Below are 18,596 nucleotides of genomic sequence, written 5' to 3'. Positions count from 1 at the left end.
ATTTCTCTGATTGAGCAATTTTTGTATATGTTGTGCAGTTGTCATATTGGTATTGGGATATATTTATTTATTTATTATATCCTGCCTTAAATAGGAGCAATGACCTGCTGTTTGTTTGTGTGTTTTTCATGAATGTAACTGTCCATTGTTCTATATTTATTAGGGCTGTCATGTTAACGTGTCATCACGATTAACACAATTAAAGTTTTTTTTGTTTTGTTTTGTTTTAATGAGAGACAAGTGTACATTAGTTTACAATGACAATACAATCTGTTCCCCTCACATATTTGTTAGTTTTTCTTACATGAACAGATACAATAATACACACACACACTTAAATAAAATTGAAAAAACAAACAAACAAACAAACAAAACAAAACCTAAGAAGAAACCCAAAACAAACACAAACAACAAACCCCAAAACACACACACACACAAAAAAAAAAGGGGGGGGGGGGAATGATATTAATCAGCTGGTAGAGCCAATTAAAGTTTTTAACGCAGGATCGACAAACTTTGGACAAACTAACCGAAATGAGTTGACAGAGAAATTTCTGGGATTTTGAGTCATTCTGCGCTGAAGATGGGTTGATTGTGTTAAAAATTTTAATTGCGTTAATCATGATATCGCCGCATTAACGCGTTAATGTTGACAGCCCTAATATCTATATATTATATATTTGACACAATTCATTTTTTTGACTGTTTGCTTGTTTTGTTTTTTTAGGTATAGCATTGATGTATTATTATTTTTGCCAATATACATAATTTGAAGAATTAAGTACTATCGGTAATCATCTCCCTTTATTTAGTTATTTATTTATTTGTTTAGATAAATAACAGCAAACCTTTTCAACAACATAATTAGATTCAGTATTAGTTATTGGTAGAGTCTTTGTGTGCTAACACACAGCACATCACAGCAATTACAGGAAATGGTGAATACGTCTCATTTCAGTAAGCTGATGGTGGACACAGGCTGGAGTGTCTCTACCTGCCTCCCTTCTCATTAAATCCTTTGAAAGGACATTATTTGTGGTAATGAGCAAAGCTGCTGCAAAAATACAGTTTGCAGTTTAATTTTGCCCAAAACAAAGAAGAAACATTTCAGGGTTTTTTCTTCAAAGTATTAAATGTTTTAATGTGGTACGACTCCCTGCATTTGGTACTTTACTCATACTGTAACTAATACGCTTTTATAGCCTCGGAGGGTCAACAGCAAGTCTGAATAATCTCCTGATGTTGGGGTTTATCTCTCAGGAGTGCCTTTGACCCTGATCTGTTATTTATTCCAGTTATATTTTAGCTTCATTGTCCTGTTTGTGGGATGCTTTTATGAGTATTTTAAGCTCTGGCAGCCAACCAAATTTCCCTCCAGAGAGCAGAGCTGAAGTTGAAGTTAGGGGCTCCAGACAGAATGGCATCAAAACATAAATAAATAAATAAAAAAGAGAGAATGTGGTTGCATTTAAAAGGCCAACGGAGCCCAGTGGACTATCTGGAGAAAAACAGGACCAAGCTCAGCTGCAAGATGAAATCAGTCAACATTTTCCAAACTCTCACCAAAGGGAGAGCAGCTTTCTCTGACCTCTTATTGGGTCGTGCTGTTAGCTGTAGTTTCCCCACATTAGTGAGAGAAAGCAGTGCTTAGTAGCACTCAACCTGCCTGTGCAGAGCTGAATTAGATTTAATGGGAGAGGAGGCAGACAGCCTCACCTTCTACTGTACAGAGACGCTGTCCTACATCACCACATACCAAGTCGGAATAAAAAAACAAACTTAAGGCAAGTTGGTATATAGACATATTTTTATATGCATACAGGCAGTGGGCTCTTAGCCCTCTACGTTGGTCCAGACTGAAATATTTCAGCTCCTGGATGGATTTCTTTGAAAACACCATCACAAATCCCTCTGTTTGCTCAGGCAGTGGACATCCCAACGAGGACAGAATGCACAATGCTCCAAGACTCTGCAGCTCTCAGTTAGCATGTAAAATGCTGTACACAACAGTACAGTTAGAAAAAGACTGAACAAGTGTGGCTTGTTTGCAAAGCTTACCGGTAAAACCCTCTTCTGTCTAAAAAGAACTTGGCAGCAACGAATCACAAGATTTCTGGAACAATGTCCTTGGGGTGGACAATGCTGAAGTTGAGCACCACGTCTGGAGAAAACCAAGCAGGATATCAACACAAACACTTCATAATACCATAAACTCCTCTTTGTACCGAAGTATTCTCAGTCCAGGCCTCACCTTTTTCACTCACCATGTGTTAACAGACCTCTCTGCACTGAATCATACTTGTTATTAATCTCCGTCTCTCTTCCACAGCATGTCTTTGTCCTGTCTTCCTTCTCTCACCCCAACCAATCACAGCAGATGGCCCCGCCCCTCCCTGAGCCTGGTTCTGCTGGAGGTTTCTTCCTGTTAAAAGGGAGTTTTTCCTTCCCACTGTCGCCAAAGTGCTTGCTCATAGGGGGTCATATGATTGTTGGGTTTTTCTCTGTATGTATTATTGTAGGGTCTACCTTACAATTTAAAGCATGTTGAGGCGACTGTTGTTGTGAGTTGGGGCTGTATAAATAAATGGTAAATGGCCTGCATTTGTATAGCGCTTTACACTACATTCAGTCATTCACACACTGGTGATGGCAAGCTAGCAAGCTGACAGAGGTGAGGCTGCCGGACACTGGCACCACCGGGCCCTCTGACCACCACCAGTAGGCAAACATGGGGTTAGTACAGGGGTGGGCACTCTCAGTCCACGAGGGCCGGTGTCCCTGCAGGTTTTAGATGTGTCCTCGAACCAACACAGCTGATTTAAATGGCTAAAATAGCTCCTCAACATGTCCTGAAGTTCTCCAGAGGCCTGGTACCAAACTAATCATGTGATTCAGGTGTGTTGACCCAAGGTGAGATCTAAAACCTGCAGGGACACCGGCCCTCGTGGACTGAGATTGCCCACGCCTGGGTTAGTATCTTGCCCAAGGATATTTGGCATGCAGCCAGGAGGCAGCCTGGGATCGAACCACCAACCTTCTGGTTAGTGGCTGACCTGCTCTGCCACCTGCCACCCCATAAATAAAACTGAATTGAACTGAACTCAACTGAAATGCTGTAGCAGGACCTCAAGAGATCTGTGCATAAACAAAGGGCCTCAAAGCTCAAGAAACTGAAGCAACATTATAAAGACAGGTGGTCCAAAACTCCTCGACAACATTATGAGAGACTGATAAAGCTGTACAGGCTGTTGTTGCTAAAGGTGGCTCTACAATTTAAATTATGTTAGGATGGGAAGTCTGTTTCTTTTTCCCATCTGTAGGTCTAGACTCAGTCTGGTTAACAGTTACATTAGCACCGCTTTTGCTTTAAACCTGTAATGTGTAACATGGTTAATCACTAAATGCCACATGTTAGCTGTATGTTGTCTTTGCTGACTAAGATTCGCTAGGTTTCTTCTTCAGTAAAGTTCACAATGGCTGTCTGGTCAGTTGGTGAAGAAGGGATATATTTTTTAAACATCTAAATTATTGGGAATAAATAATTCCACAATGATGGGCATTATCTAGCAGAAACAACTGCAAGTAACGCTGTTCTTACAGACTCTCAAAGAAGGCGTGAAATTATTTCTTTAAAGGTAATGTGTTCCTCTTTTCCAGAGAAGACAGTTTAAATAAGTTTAACAGTTAATCAAACTTTTTATGAATTCAGTTCCTTTGGTTACTGTTTGAACAGTGAATACAAATAGTTATTTGATTCATTTATTCATATGTGTGTGTGTGTGTGTGTGTGTGTGTGTGTGTATACATACAGTGTCTCAAATTAATGTGTCATCTAATTACAGAGTTTCAAAATACCTTACAGCAAAGACAGAGAATAAATTAAAAAAATCTGTGTATGGTGGAAAAGATGGATATGTTTCAGATGAGCTCTGTGATGGTGATGTTGGGGAAATGTTAATGGAAGAACAATGAAAAAGGCTGACTGAGACTTTCAGTAACTCCCATGATGACAATACTGTTGAAGAGTGAACCCCCCCCCGCCGCCCAAAACCCCCCAAAAGCCTAATAATCAAGTGCAAAGCAGTTAGCACAGCACTGAAAATCTGAACAAGGCTCGTGTAACTGAGCTCGTGGGACGGGAGACACAGAAGCACGACTGAAGAAATAAAAATCAGAAACCACGCACGAGTGCTCAAGTCTTTCCTGGAGCGCCACAGAGTAACACACTTTGTGTTAAATAACAACTGTTGATATAGAGCCCCCTCTTCTGGTAATTATCTAGAAATGCAGGAGCTCATTAGCACCTATAGCTTTCAAAAATTCTTTCAATTAAGTTTCTGGTTTTTCCATCATCCACTTGTCTAAAATCTCTGACGACAGCAGAGGATTAGATGGTCAACTCTGTGAATTCACACACGACTGGTAGCATAGGGACAGATTTAACCTGAAGGTCATCCACTTACTGAAAATATGGATATAAAATGATAAGTTCACCGCACTTTGTCTTGAGTTTTAATGATATAACAATACAAGTTCTCAGTCTTACTCCAACAGGAATGGCTGTTTATTTACCGTTTCTATATCTCGAGGACGTCAGCTGGAAGAGAAAATTTTACGAGGGTTTGTAAGATAAATGTCTTGCATACATCTCTCCTCCCCCCCAAAATCTTTTTAATTTATCTTTTTTTCATGCTTGTACGGTTTATTTATTTATTTATTAATGAGACCGGGGGCTTTTTTCTTGTAAATAAATTACAGGAAATCATGCAGCAGTGTTTCCAGCAGTATTGGCCTTTTAATAACAACAATAAAAACAGTCCAGAAACCACTGTGGTTCTTAGCCAGAGCAAGCACATACAGTAGTAGGCCAGAAAAAGGAACAATACAATCTGTAAATACACATAATTGAATATAACAACTAAATCCATGTCGGAAAAAAACGTTGAATGAAAATAACTGAGGTCTACTTGTTTCTCTGTTCGAAAGCCGCTCTGTAACCACAACTTTCCTCGTCTGTGTTAATGCATCCGTATGAAGCAGGGACACTAATGCTGGAGAATCCACCCTGGTCCTTAGATCAGCAGCTAGCAGGACAGCTCAACTGCAGATTTACTGAAAAGCACAAAAATCTGATGGGTTTAAACGATATAGTTTAAAGACACGATTTATTTTTGCAAAAATGTCTGGAAAAGTCCAGTTTGAAACTAACTTACCATAAGGTCATAGAAAAAACAGGGGTCAAACTAAAAAGATAACATGATTCAAAACCTGGAATTTTATTAAGGTATCAGCTGGGATAAAGTCTCAAAAACCTGAAACTTTACTCGAAAAAACAAAAACTAAAAACTAAACTCTCCCTGTTTCAAGCCATTAGCCCATGTGGTGCAAAGAAGAAAACATGGATGGTACATTCAGTTGAAATTCTAGACTTCGTTGGCCTCTAACCGTGCAAATATCTCGTCTAGTCCAAGAGAACGAAACCAGCTCCAACCTTCAAGTTTTAAGTGAACGTCTGGTCCACTGTCACTCATACGTTAGCTTTATTAACATGTTGTAGAACATGCACATGACTGCGAGTGTGACGCTGCTGGGGAGTCCAGCATAAAACAAATGGTTAAAACTGTCATTCAGTTTAAAATGGCCATCTAGCATTAAGGCCACTCCATGTAGGATTAAAGGTCCTTCCTATTGGTCCAGGCTGATGTAACACTTGCTTCTTCAGTCAACATTAAGTGTTCAGTCTCTTCTTTAAAGGGAGGGGTCTCGGAAACAAAATCCTCTGAAGGTGGTAGCTGTAGAAAGCTGAAACAACCCTAAGTGTACAGGTCAGTAGGGGGCCACGTCAGTAGTTCTTGAAAATTTGCGAATCTAAAAAACAAATCTGCTGAGCTACAAGACTGTAATTGAACTCCAAAAGTGACCGAAAGACAGCCGCTCAGCTTTCAGTCGGGCAGGCAGATGGGCAGTTAGGGCTCCCTGGAAAACAGATGGCCAGGTTGTGTTAGCTTATGTAACTGGCCATCAGTGAAAAAGGCCATCTGACACACTCGGACAGACCATCACGTGTAACCAGGCGAACAAGTTAGTGAGCGAAGGCGGCCGATAATCGGTCGTTCAGTCGTTGAGACGACGGTCGCACAGCTCCTTGTAGATTCTCTTGCGAATGCGAGGCATGTCGTCCTGACTGAACAGCAGCGGCTGCTTCACGGAGAGGCGGCGGCAGTACTGGCAAACAGAAAGACGGACAGTGGTGAGGTTTTTCCTCTGTGTTATTCGCCCTCCAGTGAGGGCCAACAAATCAAATTTGTGTAGAAACCCAAGGCAGGAGAAACACTCTATATCTATTTTATTTCCTTTTCTGCCAGGGAGTCGTGAAAGAGATGCATAATCTCACCTCAAGGACAAATACCCCACAGTCGCTGTCGTTTTTCTGCTGAGGAATACCCTGAGGAATAAATCACAGTCAACATTACAGCTGCAGCTTTTGGGCTGAACTGTTTGCATATATTTCAGCTTTATTTACATGCATGCCACTTTATAATTTGACTTAGGACATACAAAGTGAAAGATTTACGTGCAAAAAATAAGCAAACTTCAACTTTCCTGAACTACTCTGGGCAAAATAAATAATCTTCCCTGTTTTAAAAGAGCAAAGGTAAGTGGGTGTGTGTTTACACAGGTCTGGGATTAGAGTTACCTTGATTATAGTAATCTTCCAGCCTTTCTGGAAAGCTGTCTGTTTCTTCTCTCTTGCTTCAGACTGAAGGTACTTCATAATGTTCTGATGGGAGGTCACACAGACAGAACCGCTACAGTGATTACGGTGCAGAGATGTAGCATTACAGCACAACCATGTATTTTAGTACAGCTAAAATTCTGCGAGACAGCAAGGTCGGAAACTACATTTATGTAAATGTTCAGGGAACAGAAGATGCTGTGGATTACACAGGTCTGCAACCAAAAAGCTGCATAGGATTTTTTGACAGTTTCTTATAGACGTTTACTCACTGAAGCCGGGAAAAATATTTGAAAAATTCCATCTCGTCAAGTTTTCATGCAAAACTCGTGTTTTTAGTGTAGTTAAGTGTATACTTTCCCTTTTTAAACTAAAATCTGGTGTCCTACAATTGAGTCAAAAAAACATGCGGTATTTTCCGCAATATAAGGAGCACTTAAAATCCTTTAATTTTCTCAAAAATGGACAGTGCGCATTATAATCCAGTGCGCCTTATTTATGAATTCTGGTTGTGCTTGCTGACATTGAACCGTTTTTATGTGCTGCACGGCGCTCAAAAATCAAATGTCAAAACATGTTTTATTACGACTTTGGTAGCTACGAAGCTGCACGCTTGATGGATTGTTGGAGCATTACGGCTACCGTAGTCAGGAGCCTCGCGGAGTAATCTGGGTCCTAAACTCAGTCTACTTCAGGTCCCAAAGTCAAACAAACACTGTGGCATCACTGGGAGTTAAAAACTGTCTAAATTCTTTCATCTTTAATAAAATCATCAGTGTTGCTGCTTAACAATTAAGTTTAACATCCAGGCATCCATGAAAACAGAATTGATTACATTTAATGGAGTTAGAAGTTAGCAGGAAGTTAGCTCGCTAGCTTCCACCTAAACATGATATAGCATGTTCTGACTGAGAGATTTCTGACAAATTCAAACGTACAGCTCTGCTATCACTTCCAACATAAATGAAGACAGAAAACTAAACAGCAGTGACGTTTGTAGGGTTACTGAAGTTGAGCTAGCTGGTATATAATGATGTGCTACGTGATCGCTAGCAACACAGCTATGTTAGCATAACATAAACAGTGAAGCTGGAGGATGAACGCTAACTTTTTTCCACTCGATAAAAGTTAACGTGAGGGTTCCCGATGGTTAGGGACAAATGCAATCGCATGGCAGGATGCTGTAAACAGAGCAAACTTCAGTCAGGAGAACAACTGAGATAATCCATCCACAATATGAGGTTAGTCATTAATATACTGCAACAACATGGGAATAGAGCAGCTGCAGAGAATTCAACATTAATGAATCGATGGTACAGAAGAGGAGGAAGCAAGAAGAATGAGATGAGTAAAATTTGATCCATCTGACTGTTTTGTTTCGCTTAATGTGCGTTATAATCCTGTGTGCCTTAGGGCCCGAAAAATACGGTATCCAATGATGATTTCTTACATTAATTCAACATTTCTAAGAGCCAGACTCAAGAGAAATACACATAGAAAATGTGAGGAATAGAGGGGGGTCAGTAGGAGGGGGAGGGGACAGTGTGTTTGGCAAAAGGAGCTCAGATGATCGTGTCCACAAAGCAAAATTTAAGGAAAGTTAAGGAAATTATGCCTAGTTAATTGTAATAAAATATGGATTCTTTTTCCATCACTGTTGTGCTTTTTCTTCTCTTCAATGTAGACTCCTCCTGTTTTGCCCCCCCCCCCCAAAAAAAAAAAAAAAAAAAAAAAAAAAAAAAAAAAAAAAAAACCTGTACATGATGGATGGAGATCATTTTTGGATTCGGCACCCTAAAAAAAAAAAAATTTACCAAAAATATTCCATGCAGCCTTTTTTCCTTTGTAGCAGACTTGTGTGTTCAGAAGTTTAAAATTCTCCATATACAAGAATACAGACTTATTCTAAGACACACAGTCAAGCTATAATCTAACCAGTTATCTGAAATTTTGCCTATAATTTATAACACAGTGTGGCGAGATGATTAGGACTGTAGTCACAATGCTTTACCGACACCCAGGAGTGTGAATGAAACAACAACTGATTTGGAGTAAGAATTAAACATAATCCTTATGATGTAATCCCTGGATTTCTTTAAAAATGAAGAAATGAACTGAAAAATGATCTATTGAACCCAATAATTTATTTGTCTAAGGAGCAGAAAAACTGAATTCCTGCCTCGTTCTCTGAAACTGAGAAAATACGACACAAAACAACATCAACATGCGCGGAGTTGCTCACATCTGTGGTGTGTCTGAACACGATGCCTTGGCTGTCATAGTAGCTGATGGTTTTGGTCGCCATGGTGACCGTGACGAGGGACCAGTGGATTTCTAAATGGATGGGAATTAGCAACAGCCACTTGGAGAACAAGTCGACCTGAAACGACCACACACAGAGTCAGAAAGGAGCGCACTACAGGTCAACAATTGTCAATTAACAATCAGCAATATAACAAACAAAACTCAAATTCTATGATGTAGTTACAGGTTTGAGAGTAAAATGTATCTGAATCACTGTCATTGTTTACATTTCCAATAATACACGAGGTGAAAGCAATCGTTCAAACCACACATTTGTGTTTTTGTCACGCTGTGTTCTCTGAGGTTCTGGAGCATACTGGTTTGCACCTGACGTGCAAAAGATCCCAGTTGGATTCTGGGAGATGTGTGCCCAGCCTCGTTGTGTTGTTTATGATGGAGAAATGGCTCTGCAGCTTTTATATTTTTACATAACATTTACTCACTGATGCCAGTTAGATATTAAAAAGTAGTTTGGACAAGGACATAAAAATAAGAAAACTCCTCAGCAGAGATGGGCAGTAATGCGTTACTGTAATCTGATTACTTTTTTCAAGTATGGAGTAAAGTAAGGGATTACTATTTCAAAAAAGTAATTAGATTACTGTTACTTTCCTATAAGCACGCTGCATTACTAAACCATGATTCTGTTTGTGAGAGTGTCTCATGACAGTGATGTAAGCACCCCCGGATCCCCCCACTGACATGACCGCTGTGGACAAACCTCCACTCGCCCCACTCCTGCTAAACAGGTGACTATAGATTTAAGAGCGACAGGACTCAGTGCTGCGGAATCTGTGATTTTATTCATTTTTACTGTGTTTTACTTGCATCTATTTGAAAGAGTGTAAACACAAAACATTATTTTATCTTATGTGCTGGAATATGCAGAAAATAAGTTTAAATGTTAATGAAATTTCTTCCAGTGAGAGAATGTTGCAGATAATTTAATTTTTGCTTGATGCATAAAGTTAAAAGATTAAAACTAATTAAAAAAAAAGAGACTTTTTCCATTTGATTCAGTTTTATATGATGGATTATGCAGAATAAATAGAATTTGGCTGAAAGGTCTATTTCTTTATTACATATTCAGGTTGTGTGTCACGTTTTTAAAAAGTAACTAAGTAATAAAGTAACTAATTACTTTTAAAAATAAGTCATCAGTAGAGTAACTGGATTACTTTCTTGGAGAAGTAATCTGTAATTAGTAACTGGACCAACACTGCTCCTCAGTTTCACTTTAAGAGTGCAGTGTTCCACCTTTTCTGGAAACCAGGCTGTGGTTTGTATTTAGATGATGGTTCTGAGCAGGAGCACACAGACGCCACAGAAACATTTCCAGTAACTGAACCTAGTTTTCTGCAGCTTCCAGTAAAAACTGACTCCAGTGAAGCCAAATGTCCTTACTTTCTTAGTCCATCTCTTCACGCCATCGTAACCTTTGGCCACAAGCTGCTTGTGGAAAAAGCTGTTGAAAAAATGAACCTAAGAAAAAGAAACAGTAACTTTTTTTGAATATCTAGATTCTCAAAAATAACCAGTGAATATTTTTTTAATCAAGCATGACCCTACAAACACACCCAGTCTTACCTTGTGCTCCGTAGCCTCCATAATGAGTTCTCCATACATGTTGATAATCTGACGAAAAGGTAACGTGATATCAGGACTGAAGGTGTAATACAGTTACAGCATCACTAACATTTAAAAAAAATAAACAAAATATAAATACTGTATTCCTCTCTTTACCTGATCATTGAGCCAATTCTGTTCCTCCAGTGTGCCGAGGTCCTCCAGCCTTAGTGTGTGTTTATTATACATGACCATGAAGCCTGCAACAGGAGCAGAAGACAGCCCCGACTTGTACCGAGACATCTCCCTTTTGATGTCCAACCCACTAAAACAGACACACGGAGAGAAAAGAATGTTAATCAAACTTCTGTATATGAGGTTCATCTGTTTATTTTACCTTTAATGACAGTCTAAGTGAGAATAGCGCTGAAAAAGACAACAGAAACTTCTAGAAGACGGATGCTAATGTAAGCAGCTCTGCTTCCACACCGATTTGTCTAAATTCTGTTGGAGCAATAAAGCATTATTCAAACAGGGATGGTTTGCCATCAGCATGTTGAGTTTTGAGCCAGTCCTCATTTCTTTATATGAAAATGGACGCAGAGATTCATTGAAACATATGCCAACATCAATGGAAATATAGACAAATGCAGAGTTTGTACAGTTCTAACAAGCTTGTGAGTCAATATTTGGTAAAAGAAAGAAGAAGTAAGCAGTCAATGTCAAAACCTTTAGAAATCCTAGAAAACTTTTGTTCTAGACGTCTTTAAGAATAACAAGAAAGACTCCACAGAAGCAAAATAAATATATAAATATAAATATATATATATATATATATATATATATATATGAGGGTAACACCTCTCAACAACGCATTTTAGTTTCCTCACTGCAGTTCAGATATTACTCCAACTATCTCAAAAGTGCAGATTATCTACGTTAATAACAGTCAGACAGGTAAATCAAACTGAGTTTGTGCCGACCTGTTGCTGAGGTCACACTTGCTCTCCTTCTTCAGATGTTCCCGGACATCAGATTCACTGAGAGGAATGAAACTGCCGTATTTTATATAGAAGCTCTCCAGAAACTCTAAAACAGAGGAAGATGTCATGAAAGTGATTATGTGACCCAGTGTGTTTGCTTTTTAATCCGAGAAATCCGCTAAATGCAGGGAATGCTACTTTTTTTTGACAGTCTTGCTTCCTGGTCAGTTTACCTGCAAGCCTCAGTAATGTCAACAAAATGCTGTCCTGGAGGAATTTATGTTGTTTCAAAATTTTAAAAGAGAAAAAAAAAAATTAACCTTTTTGTTGAACAGAAAACTACCTAACCAAAAACTGATTATTATACCATCAATCAAATCAACACATGCATTTAGTTCTCCTTCTGGGAGCTAAGAAAATATGTCATGAATGATTAATCATGTATAAACATGAGCTTAGATCAAATGTGTGCACATTAACACTTACTGGACAAGGCCAGGAATGTTTTATGGATCTTTTATGACATAAAAAAAATGCTGATCCTCTCAGCAGTCGCTTCTTTGTGTGTAAAACATCAATCATTTACCAAACGGAGAGGGTGATGAATATATTCATGCTCAGGCATGGGTTCGCACCGTGAACCCCAAACCACATCTTACCATGGATGGTATCAGTAAGCTGCTCCAGACTCTCTTGATGCTGCATCGTTCCATCTGTGTTTTCTGACCGATTCTCGTGCATCATTTCATCCATCTGGTCTTTCTCCCAGGTGCCAGGCTGACAATACAGTCTGTGGTCACTTAATGCCCAGCCATGTTGGATGCTGCTCACTGTAACAGGGCAGTAGTCTGGTGGAGGAACCGCAGCCGGACGAGAACTTTCCACCTCCATAGTTGTAGATCCACGGTTGTGGTCTGTTGGTGCTATAACATTTCCATTGGACAGCGCTACCAACAAAGCAACTCTGTCTGTTCCGTCAGGGACTTGATCCACCTGCATCTCAGAGTCAAGGTCCCGAGTTGTTCCTGATCTTGAAGCGGGGCCTGACTGCCATGAGATGGACAGCTGTATGTTTCCAGGTTCGGTCACTATCATGTTGTTTTCCTCTCCTTCTTCATCGGTGTCAGACAGGTCTACCGTGTCGCCGTTTCTAAGTGGACAATTAACTGAGCTGGGGTCATTCTGGTCCCCGTGGTGCATGTGTGCATCTTGAATTTCCCTCTGCACCACTGACGGAGCCAAGGCCTCGGTTTTAGAACAGACAGCAGCACCACCTGTATCTCCCTTTTTAATTTCAGTGTTAACTTGCATATTCGATGCGCTTGTGGCTTTCATCATTCCCCTTCCTTGACCTCTAACCACTAGTGACCCCCCGCCCACAGTACCTATCAATCGGACATCTGCGCTCTTGTAATCCCCACCTCTTTTTTCTACTACATCAGACGCTGCGGAGCCGTCTATCAACACATCCTCCTTTTTATGCGCATCTGCTTTCTCCGGAATGACACAGTTCCTTAGGGATTCTTCCTGCAAGGGGACGGTGACAGCCTTGGCAACAGGCGTATGTGACTGTGTATTAGCCAGTGCAACAGGCATTTGCACCTTATCTTCATCATTTACTTCCCCCTTGGTCAAATCAAAGCTCTTGATATGCGTCAACTGGTCCACTTTCCCTTTAGGAGTGACCCCAGGTTCCCTGCCGGCCACCCTTCCTCTTCCTCTCCCCTTTCCTGTCCCCGAGGTTCTGACATTGTGCCCCGTGCTGTTGGGGCCACAACAGTCACAGGACTTTGGAGTCCTCTTCCTGCCCGATGTGCGGCCATTGACTGGGCCCGGAACAGGTGTTGGTGTCTGTGCAGAAGACCACACTGATTCCTGGCTTGACTTAGTACTTAATGCTTTGGCTGGAGTTACAACAGGCTGCTCTGTATCAGCAGGAGTGCCGGTCTGAGTCAGAGCAGAGTTGGACGTAAGGCCTGCGGTGAGGAGTTTAGCAGGGGACTGGGTTTGGTCCTGATCTGTAGTACCTCCAGACGGAGGGACTAAAGGAGGTGCTGTAGTTAAATGAGGTGATGCTGACGGTGTTGTGTTCATTGGGGAAGCAGAGCCGCTGTGAACCATGACGTCCTCCTTTGGCTTCTTAACCCCATCCCAATACCCGCTCTCTGCTCTCCTGTCCTCGCTTCCCTTTTGGTTTGTTGGACCGGCAGTATAACAGCCTTTCTAGATGTTATGCTCTCGCTTCCCTTTAGGTGTTCTTCTAGCCAGTACATTTGCCATTGTTCTTAAGCTTTTCCAACCATAGATGGTATTGACGACAGCAGACATGAATGTGCAGGTTGGACACTTTTCTGTGTGTTATAATTCCGCTATGGTCTCCTAATTGGTAGAGAAGAAAAAAAAGGAGAGAGAAAAAGTCGGTTTGTTTTTGCTCTGCGAGGCTCAACTTCAACAAACGCGTTTATATCAGCAGCACAAACGCAGATAAAAGCAGGCCTACAATATAATAGCAGGTGGGATTTCAACTGTGGCAAGGAAACCAAAACAATTAAAAAGATGCACACATTGCAGTGCACAGAAAATAAATCAGACATACAAGATGTGCATCAAATAAAATTTGCCCTAGCTTGTCTCACTAGTAGGAGTGTTCCTCGTGCTGTGCACACTGACTGTTTTAAGTCGGGGAGCAGCTGGAAGCTGCTTCTATCTCACCCCATCTTTAGTGTCACCTTCTGTCACACCAACCCTACTGCACATCCTCCTTCACTACAGGAATCTGCACTGCGGTCTCTTTTCCTCCTGCACAGCAGCTCCATCTTTAACATCCTTTGCCGAGCGCATCCTCAATCCCTGCTTTACACATGTCCAAACCATCTCATCTTCCTGACGCTGAAAACTGCCAAATTAAGCTCAACAGAACTCACTAAATGATTAAGCTGGTCTCATGGGATACACCACAGGACTCTCCACCATCTTGTAAACTTTTCTTTTCACTCTTGCTACCATCCTTCTGCCAAAAATCACCCCTGACACTCATCACCACCCACCCCGCCCTGTCTGCAGTCTCTTTTTCACCCATCTTTTGCAGTGTGCATGGATTTCAGTGGCTGCTCGTGGGTATTTTAAGTCGTCCACCTTCACTCACACATCTGTATCCCTCCAATTCACAAACGTGGAGTGAATTGTTAATGATTAATTTCCAGGGACATGTAAACATCAACATGGTTGCCTTAAGATGACACAGGGCCATTTCTCTACCTGATACTTTAAATTAAAAAAAAACAAACAAACAAACTTTGAACCTACAAAAAAAAGAAAAAAAAATAGATAAGACAAGGCCACAAGCCTGTGTACTCTAGTTCTGGTCTCGGGCCTGAATAAATGGGGAGGGTTGCATCGAGAAGGGCATCCTGTGTAAAATCTTTCTAAAATCAAACATGCGGAACATCAAGGAGGAGATTTCTATACAGGATCGGTCAGGGCCTGGGTTAACAGCGACCGCTTCCCAGTGCTTGTAGAAACTGGGCTACTGTTGGCCGAAGACAAAGGAAGAGGGAAGGAGGAAGGCATGTTCAGAAAGGCAGGTGTGTGGGAGTGAAAGCAGGGCCTTTAAATGTAGGTACTATGACTAGTAATGGTTTTGACATGTGCAGAGAAGAAATGCTGGACATATTGGACAAAGGATGGAGCTGCCAGGAAGGAGGAAAAGGTTCATGGATGTAATGAATGAGAGGGTTGGTGTGACAGAGGAGGATGCTAGAGACAGGGTGAGATGCCGGCAGATGATCCCTTGCTATGACGCCTAAATTGAGGAGCCAAAAAGAAAACAAAAAACCGAAAACAGGCACTTTGATTATTTATCTGCTTGGTTACAAAGCATCCAAGTACGTCGCTGTTTGATTAACAGGTGGTTTGATGTTCCGACAGGATTCACTTGTTGTTACAGCGCGCCGTCACTTTTTCCCACAAATACTAAGCACATGACTAACACTGCATGCTACTGTCCTCTTAAAGTTAATGCTGCCTTTTAAAGAGTATTATGTGGCTCGGGGAAACTCTGAGCGTGATATGAATTAGCAACTACACAGGGAGAAATTGCTGTCGTTACAAATGCCTGGTAAAATTCACTTACGTTATTAAGTTAAATGAAAACTGTCCCGTTAGCTGCCCCAGTCTGACATTTGGGCTCCCACAAACGGAGCAGGTCCGCGCATCATTCAGCAATATAACGCACCACCAAATTATTTAACGGGTGGCATAATATGACGTTGCACAAAGTTCTGCACAAGTTTGTCATTGCGCTCAAGCGAGCTAAGTTAGCTAGCTGCAGCCAAAGCACAGGCGAAAACACAAAGCAACGACTACACACATTTCCTCCATTTTCAAGAGGAAGTTGGGGGCGCAAAAAGACAAAGAACGAGCTGCGAGTCATTACTCGAAGTCTGCCGGATTTGATGAGCCAAACCACAGCAAGAAGCTACAAGAAACATATTTCTACTATACCTTGTCAGTCAAACAACAAACTGAGTTTTGTCTGGCCACGATTTGCACAAATAACAATCAAAGCTGTCGTCGCTCGTTGATTGCGTCACGGCTTCGGGGTGCGCTTCGGCTGTGTCCGGAAGCTGTCGCGAAGCATCCTTGAGATTTCAGGTTCTCTCTTTTTATTTCATTTCTAACACGATGTAAAAGACAAAAGCTTTATTTAATTTATTTAATTTGATTGCATTTGTTTTGTTTTTATTTTTTATTTGTTTATTTTTATTGTTCATGTTCAAAAACTTTACGTCCATAGTTCTTTTTTAACTGGGGACGTAAAGTCTGTCAATAAAGATTGTGAAAAAAAGGGTAATGTTATAAAAGCTCCTGTTTTAACAATACGGTGAACATTTCATTGTTCGGTGTGTACACTTCACGCGTTCATACCCAGTGTTGGGCAAGTTACTTTGAAAACGTAATTAATTATAGTCAAGTTATATTTTTTACTGTAACAACCACAAACATGTTTATTGAATCATATTTCATAACTTTAAATGCAAATATAAGTTGTCAGTTTTAAAATCCTATGCACAAGTTTTGCAAAAAACAAAGTTACTTGCAGCCGTTTACCTTTTACCCTTTAGTATAACCGTTTCAAACTATTTACATAGCAATCGGGTGTTCTGCATTAGATAAGATGCCACACAGATTATTTGTTTGTTTTTATTTTTGGTCATAAGCAGAGAGTGCTTGCTGCGAAAAAACGCCGCGTATATCTTGTTTATCATGACTGTGGTTTTACGTGGCCTATCAACACAATTTAAAAACTGGCATATATCACCTTGTTGCTTTGTCTTTAAGTGGTCGTGTGATTGGCTTACCACGACTGCTTTATTCTTCCTCAGTCAAACAGCAGCACTCATGCGATTGTTTTTCCCCCTTAGCTCCAGGTGTTTTGCCAAAAAGTGATCGTCGGGCAGAAAGTGATTACCGTCTGCGGGAGCGCGCAGCTGCTCAAAGCTGTAGCGCCCAGATTACTTACAGCTGCTTCCGTGCAACTGATATAAGATGCGGTAACCTGAACACAGCTTCAACGTCTGTTTGTTGAAAAATAGTAACGCGACCACACCGCATTTTCTTATTAGTAACGGTAACGGCCTTGTAAAGATAGGAATAGTAATTAGTTAGATTACTCGTTACTGAAAAAAGTAACGCCGCTAGTAACGCCGTTAGAAACGCCGGAGAAAGTGCTGCAGCCAGATCAAACCAAAATCAAGCTCTCTGGCATCAACTATAGAAGAGATTATATGATTATAACACAAAGAAGAAGCATTGAGGGGCCATGTGCATGGGCGAGAACCTCCTTCCCTCAGCCAGAGGACTGAAGATGAGTCATTGATGGTTTTCCATCATGACAATGGCCCAAAACATACGAGCACGGCAACAAAAGAGTTGTCAGGCAGCAGCCAATAAACACGACTGAGAGAGCTTCTGTAAAGAGGAGTGGGTCAAAATCCCTCCTGAGATGTTTGCAAACCTGGTGACCAACTACAAGAAACATCTTGCCGATGTCCTTTCCAATAAGGGTTTCTCCATCAAGCGCTAAGTCATGTTTTGCTTGGGGATGAAATACTTATTTCACTCACTAACATGTAAACCAGTTTATAACATTTATGGATTTTTTTCTTTCTTTTTGGTTGATTCTCTATCTCACTCCATTAAAACGAAAGACCCATTAAAATTAAAAGTTTTGTAGTCGTGGTATTGATGATGTTGATGATTTGGTGTAAAATTGATGTCATTTTTATTAGACCTTAAATTAATTTTTCAGCCCTGTAAATGTTCCTGCACGAATCCACTGTGAGCCTGTAACTTGAAAAAAAAATAAAAATAAAACCAGCTGATTCTGGAATAATCAGTTGGGACGTATTCACTGTTTTTTCAAGAAATGACCGATGTTTAGTAAAAATTGAGCATGTCAGCCCAGAGTTTCCCGATGAGCCTGAAGAAGTTACTGTTTATTTTATTCGATCGATGTAAAACATATAAACGGCTTAAACTGCAGAAATTTCCCCCCTTGAAATATTAAAGACAGCTTGGTTATAAAAGCTGATTAGATGTTAATCAGCTTTTATACATTTAAAAAGCTTTGGACTTACTGTAGTTACTGTTATTATTGATTACCCAGCTGGTGTCATCATGGACAACTGCAGTGATAAAACCGAGAGGATTCGATATCAGCATTTAATAGCTCAGACTTCACGGTTGCAGTCAACATTTGTTCTGTGCTTTCACAAACACTATGAGCATCATCATCTTTTATATTTACCACATCAATGACACAACATATACCATATTTTGATCATCTTTAATTACAAAAAAAAGGACAGGAAAACAATAAATAAATCTACTAGTAAAAAAAGTAAAAGCTTAAACTACAAATTATGAACAGGAAAAGGTTACATAAGAGAATATTAACTTACCGGTTGCACACCAGCAGTTTCCAACAGACTTAAAGCAACAATCTG

General features: G+C 40.5%; 1 protein-coding gene across 2 annotated transcripts; it reads right to left on the bottom strand.

The window, feature by feature from the left end:
• Window positions 1–4,775: 4,775 nt before the first annotated feature.
• Window positions 4,776–16,206, bottom strand: LOC146369007 (uncharacterized). Of its 2 annotated transcripts, none has more exons than XM_084910514.1 (10): window positions 16,093–16,206; window positions 12,249–13,968; window positions 11,590–11,695; window positions 10,784–10,931; window positions 10,628–10,675; window positions 10,445–10,522; window positions 8,979–9,116; window positions 6,698–6,781; window positions 6,395–6,445; window positions 4,776–6,225 (listed from the first exon to the last, which is right to left on the bottom strand). In XM_084910514.1, the coding sequence occupies exons 2-10, from the start codon at window positions 13,708–13,710 to the stop codon at window positions 6,115–6,117; spliced, it is 2,226 nt and encodes a 741-aa protein (XP_084766640.1). In that variant the 5' UTR covers window positions 13,711–13,968; window positions 16,093–16,206; the 3' UTR covers window positions 4,776–6,114. The 2 variants fall into 2 exon arrangements, with proteins under 2 accessions (XP_084766640.1, XP_084766641.1); XM_084910515.1 differs by lacking the exon at window positions 16,093–16,206 and adding an exon at window positions 15,722–16,073.
• Window positions 16,207–18,596: the final 2,390 nt, after the last annotated feature.

This window comes from Perissodus microlepis, chromosome 17 (genome assembly GCF_051167445.1).
Source record: "Perissodus microlepis isolate ML-2025 ecotype Zambia chromosome 17, ASM5116744v1, whole genome shotgun sequence".
In the NCBI taxonomy this organism is placed as follows: domain Eukaryota; kingdom Metazoa; phylum Chordata; class Actinopteri; order Cichliformes; family Cichlidae; genus Perissodus; species Perissodus microlepis.
This window is presented reverse-complemented; position numbering and strand designations above follow the sequence as displayed.